The sequence below is a fragment of the Solanum tuberosum genome, unplaced genomic scaffold (genome assembly GCF_000226075.1).
Source record: "Solanum tuberosum cultivar DM 1-3 516 R44 unplaced genomic scaffold, SolTub_3.0 scf00678, whole genome shotgun sequence".
Classification (NCBI taxonomy): Eukaryota; Viridiplantae; Streptophyta; class Magnoliopsida; order Solanales; family Solanaceae; genus Solanum; species Solanum tuberosum.
In genome coordinates, this window is record NW_006239614.1 from 157,043 (window position 1) to 163,453 (window position 6,411).

Genomic DNA, 6,411 nt, shown 5'->3' on the forward strand with positions numbered 1-6,411 from the left:
TGATTAACTTTATTAAGGTCTTATTCTATTCCGAAAGCTAGTAGTATTAGTCCCAATATATTTGTATTAGAAAGCTTATTAAATAATACAAATACTAAGTGTAGAATTCTTGATATTTTTTAATATGATGTGTGCGTAGAGATAATCAAGTTAACTATAGTGTGATGTGTGTATTCACTAACAATATAAGCTTTTGAATAAGATTGTAATTATATATTTTAATATAGTATACGAGCCTGTAGAGAGCCTAGGTTTGAGTTTCACATGCCATCAATTATAAAAAATTAAAATATTTCACATACTTATTCAATGAAAAATGAAATAGATCAGCACAGGAGACGCATATGTTAAAAGAGATAATTAAGTAACATGAATTTCGCAATATTTGGGAGAAAAAAATAGTACTTGAAGATTCATTAAATTTTGAAACTTGAAAAACTTCACTTCAAGTTGGAGTAGAAAATTAACTACAAATGTACGACCAAATTAACCAAAAATTTTTTTGAAAAAAGAGAACTTTTGATAAGTCCACATTTACCCTAATAAATAAGGAGTGAGATTAATATAGTGAAAAAAAGAAGAAGAAAGAGGTATCGTATTGAGAAAAACAAATAAATTTAATATAAATAATTTATTTAAATTACTTTTGAATTTGATGTTTTTTTATAGGTGTGTAAAATGAATATTGAAGGGAGATTTATTATTCCGATAATAATTGACTACAAACATGAGTATTCAACCGGTTACACACGAAACGAAACCAGCTTCTATTACCTCACGCTATTTCAAATCAAACGGCAGATGACAAAAAATAATTCTATTTAGAAATAATGTAAATTTGTTTTTTAATTTTTAATGAAATAATTTATAACTATACAAATGTCCATGGTACATTTAAAACCATAAATCTTAAAACTTATTTTTTTTTAAACTTTATGTCAAATCAAACAATGTCAACGTAAATTAAAACTGAATTACGTATACAACATTACCTTCCTTCCATAAGGATCGAACTCAGATATAAGGCAATCTATTGTTGAGCTACTACTTAATTGCTTACATTATTCATGTCTATCTTCTATATATAATATATATCGCTGCTTGATCATCAACGTAAGCCATTTTCCTTCTACAAATTAAGATTTGATTACACGTTATATATGTATATATCCATAAACGTTCAACAACCAACAACCTAGCTAGCTAGTAATTTGCTCATCTTGCAAAGTTGTTATCTAGTGGTGGTTCTGTTGCTACATCTTGTGTTCTCGATCTATATCTGTGTGAAGTCAAAACCCGCAGACATATAGTTGTAACGGAAGCAGGCTTGCTTTTCACCGAGGAGTTCATCATCTATTACATATACATTAGAAAAAATTAGCCTTGTATGTACAATATGATTTAACTAACAATACAATTCTTTTTTAAACTACTAAGTCCTATCATAGATAACTAACTACACATATAATCTTCCATATACATATATAATAAGGAAGATTAGTAATATTGTTACAAATAGGAAATATAGTAAATTATAACAAGCTAAACTTCATTGATATGTCAAAAATGTTTACATTATCAGCTATATAAGTTACTAAATCCTTTAGTTATATATGGTAGGCATTATATCTGAAATAATACTTTGTAATTCTAAGATTCTAATCTTAAGATTAATTGGAGTACTCAATGGCCGAATAGTTTTGGACTTCTTGGACCAATAAATCAATAAATTTGCAGTTAGGTTTGTGACTTACGGTTAAGGAAATAATCTAAATTAAACTCGAATCAGTGAAACATATGAATTAATTAGTGAAGATATGTTTATCCTTCATCTTGAACTCTAACCCTTATAAATAAATACACCATTATGAGTATAGAAAGAAAAGAAAAAGAGTTTTTCACATTAGATGTTGGGTAGGATAATTAGTAAGATGTTCTGCATTTCCTAAAGGATATCTAAGTTGTGGACAAAAGTGGTTTATTCGCTTTGTGAGGACTTCAATTATTAGTGACGTGAATTTTGATTGTTTTCATATCTGCTTTCGCTATGGAGAAATCTGTAAGTCTCTTGAACTAGCTAGTATGTCCGACTCCAAAATACTACAAGAAATATTTACTCCTGGAAAGTAAAAATATGTTTACTGGCTTATCTTTAATAAATGCCTTGAATATAAAAGTAACTCTTCAATGATTTCTTAGTTAGGTAAACCTTCATTTATTTAAATAAGAATAAAAATTGAATGAAATATTATACTAATATTTTATATGAAACATCATTTATATTAAAATAGAAAAAATATATTAAAAAAACACCACTTATTATATATAAAATCAAAGAATAAAAATATACCCTTTTTTCATTATTTATTCCACCAAAGAGCTGATAGATTAATCTTATTTCAAATATTAAGAGAACTATATATCCGAAATTTAAAAAACAATCACAAATGCCAATACATACATAAACATACACAAATCCAAACATTTATTCCTCTCATTTATTTTTTAATTAAAATACACTTCTTCTCAGCAAACCTTCTGATTAATCTTATTTCAAATATTAAGAGAACTATATATCCGAAATTTAAAAAACAATCACAAATGCCAATACATACATAAACATACACAAATCCAAACATTTATTCCTCTCATTTATTTTTTAATTAAAATACACTTCTTCTCAGCAAACCTTCTGCTGACTCCTTAATCAACTTCCAAGCTGAAATTACATGTCTGTCCTCCGTCAGTGTAGCACCTACTGCAAACCTTAACATGTATATTCCACCCACTATTGTGTGTGTCATGTAAACTAGACCCGTCGAATTAACACTATCAAGCAATTTCTTGTTTAAAAACTCGGTGTACACCAATTCATGTTCCTTGTTCGGGTTGAACCGGAAGCACACGAGTGAAAAACGTCGTGGCACGACAACTTCAAAACTCGGATCAGACCTAACGAACCCTTCGAACATTTTGGCCATACGAACATCAGACCTAATGTGACTCTGAAGATTGGATACACCATAACTACGCATGACGAGCCATAATCGGAGAGACTTGAACTTTCGTCCCGTACCGATTTGCCAGTCTTTGTAATCAATAACCGAGTCGTAATCGGATCGCTTATTACGTAGGTACTCGGGGTTCGTGCTCAATGCCTTGACTAACAGGTTTGGTTCTCTCACCCACATGCAACAACAATCTAAATAACTTAGTAGCCACTTATGAGGGCTTAGGCTCAACGAGTTAGCTCGTTCGATTCCATCGAGGTATCGTCTAAACTCTGGACATATACATGCGCTCCCTCCATAAGCAGCGTCCACGTGGAACCAAATGTCGAATTCCTCAGCCAGCTGACCCAGCTGGCTGAGGGGATCAACGGCTGTAGTGGAAGTGGTCCCAACAGTAGCACAGAGGAAAAGTGGGACCAGTCCAGCAGCAACATCAGACATGCGCTCCCTCCATAAGCAGCGTCCACGTGGAACCAAATGTCGAATTCCTCAGCCAGCTGACCCAGCTGGCTGAGGGGATCAACGGCTGTAGTGGAAGTGGTCCCAACAGTAGCACAGAGGAAAAGTGGGACCAGTCCAGCAGCAACATCAGCTTCAATAATTCCACGTAGGACTACAGGAGATAAAGCGAAATCGCTTTCAATAGAAGTTGGTACCGCACGAATATTGCTTGGTAAAATACCAGCTACCTTGCAGGCTTTGGTATACGTAGAGTGCGTTTGATCAGAACCGTAGACTACGAGCTTTCCGATGTTATCAGCGCCTATATTATCGAGTTTACGATCACGCGCAGCGATTAGCGTGCATAAGATCGCTTCACTGGTTGTACTTTGAAGTACACCACCACCCGTGCCAGAAACATGAAGGTTTTTGGTAATTTCAACATATTAGCGAGCCAGTCCATGACTATCATTTCCAACTCCGTCATGGCTGGCGAAGCCAGCCAGTTAAATCCGACGGAGTTGAAACAATTGCACAGCATTTCACCAATGAACGCAGCGGAACTAACGGTAGCAGGAAAAAATGCGAAGAAATTCGGGCTCAACCAATGGGTCATACCCGGGACAATATGGTTCTGGACATCTTTCATAATTGAATCGAATGATTCGGGGCAGTAGGGGGCATTTTCGGGTAATTGAGTACGGAGATAACCCGGTTCGACTTGGCTTAGAACCGGGTAAGTCTCAATATTCTTGTAGTAATCAGCAATGAAGTCCACCATTTCATGGGCTTGGGTACGGAATTCTTCCGGGTCAAGTGGGTTGAATTTCGAGACGTTGGATTGGGTTTGAGAGCTGTTATTGGAATCAAGGCTTCCCATGATAGATGTTTGGAACAATTTAAGGTACGTTAGTCGCATAAATAAAGTGAAAAGAATGAGATTGATCACGGAAGAACTGTTATACCTCCTATCTTTGTTACCTTTGTAAGCAAAAATTAAGTTAGGGAAAAGGGAATTAGAGAGGGACATTTTATAAGAGAAATTAAAAGGTGACGAAGATTGAATTGAATGGGGAAAGAGAAATTAAAGGAAAAAGGTAGTTAGGAAGAGAGAAATTAGAGTTGAGACAAAAAGGAGAATTTGGTATTGGTTGTAGTAATCAAAATTCAAAGCAGCCAACTTTGTTGGGTATGCCCGCAGCGGGTCATGATCCGCTCAAGTTTACTTTAAGCTTAAATAGTTAGATTTAAATGAGCTAAAAATTGGGTTAGGTCATGACCCGCCTAATTTAAACCATTTAATCTCAATAATTTTAAACATTTTTATTTAACTTTTATAATCACAATTTGAATTTCAACTCAAGAAAATATATAACAAAAATGTTACAAATGGATGGATAAATCCTAAGAGATATAAAATAAATAGTAATTTATACCTTTAATATAAGAACATGCATTACGTCAATGCAAATAAAAAGTCTTAAAACGAGTTGAAATTGAAGATTAAATTGGGTTCAATTGAGGATTCTCTTAAAATGGATTAAGGTTAGAATGAGTTAGATTGTACTCAATTCAAATTATCTTGATCTAACCCTTAAAATTATGGGCGGATTAAGCGGGGTACCTATGTTTGAGCTCATTTTTGACACCTCTAATATGCCGTGTGTCTTTGATTTCATTTCTGACTAAATTAGTATGGAAGAACCCAACACTACATCAAAAATGATCTTTAGCGGCAATTAATTAGCAATTGCCTCTAAATATGTATTTTTAGCGGTAATTAGCACTCTTTGTATATGTCCGTAAAGGCTTTAGCGACATTGGATCTAATGGCACTTAACTAATGCCGATAAAGACTTTAACACTCTTTATTAATGTGTCTATTTATTATCGCTAAAAGTTGTTTTTGTTATAGTACAATTTTTATTCATAATTTTAATTAAAAAAATTTAAAATTTTATATAAATAAATTATATATATTTATATAATAGTAAATCATCTCATTATGTGTAAAATAAATATCCAAAAAATATTAATTAAGTAGCTTTGATTAAAAAAAAAAATTGCCGTTAGTTCTAGGTGGGACCCACAGGTAAAAGGCATAAACCACTCATGAGGTACTTTTTTTTGTCTATAATAGGAAAATATTGACACAACACAACAATGGGTAGAACATATTTAAAGCTTAGAGGTCTAAAGTGGGAGGCCTAAAACGAACCGAATACCCCTTAATCTATTCTTAATCCAAGGAAGCACACATGTTGACAGCCTCGTGTGTGCTTTATTTTCAACTGCCTCTTATATAATTAAAAAAAAAGAAGGTTTAATGAGATAGTTGACTCTGTGTATTAACTAAGAGGTGGTTTCGTTATAAGGATTAATTATAAAGTCTACGTATATGCGGTTAGCATAAGAAATTAAACTTAGTACGAGTTGAACGGTTTGAGCAATATAAGATTTATAACTCAGTCCATCTCAATTTAGTTGCTTTTGGGGGGCTGGTTACTAACTTGACTATTTATTACTAGCTCAATACATTTAGCGGTTTTTTGGTAGGATATATAAGAATAATGTTGAATATTGTATATTAGTAATGGTGACATTAATAATATTTATATTAGTTACATATATATGCTGAAATTATTTCTTATGTAGTGTTTGATTTTTGTATTAAAAATAATGCATTGCAATATTTCTATAAAAAAAAAACATTTCATAAATATGGTGGAACGGATGTGAAATAATTCTAAGGGACAATTGTATCTTTTATCATGTCAATAAAAATATTAAACCTTTTACATTAATTTGATCATAGATTTTCATGTATTAACAATAATATATCATACACCAAATAGAGAATATAACTAAAAAATATATCAAACAAAATATTAATAAAACAGCCAAACGACCCTTTAGGAACATGTACATATATATAACTTCTTCGTAGAACTGATATATT

General features: G+C 32.4%; 1 protein-coding gene across 1 annotated transcript; it reads right to left on the minus strand.

Moving 5' to 3' along the window:
* Positions 1-2,663: 2,663 nt before the first annotated feature.
* Positions 2,664-4,332, minus strand: LOC102587268 (aromatic-L-amino-acid decarboxylase-like). Its single transcript, XM_015305152.1, is given in 3 exon segments — positions 2,664-3,335; positions 3,491-3,867; positions 3,870-4,332. Coding segments are annotated over 3 exon segments (1,512 nt in total).
* Between the last annotated feature and the right edge of the window lie 2,079 nt (positions 4,333-6,411).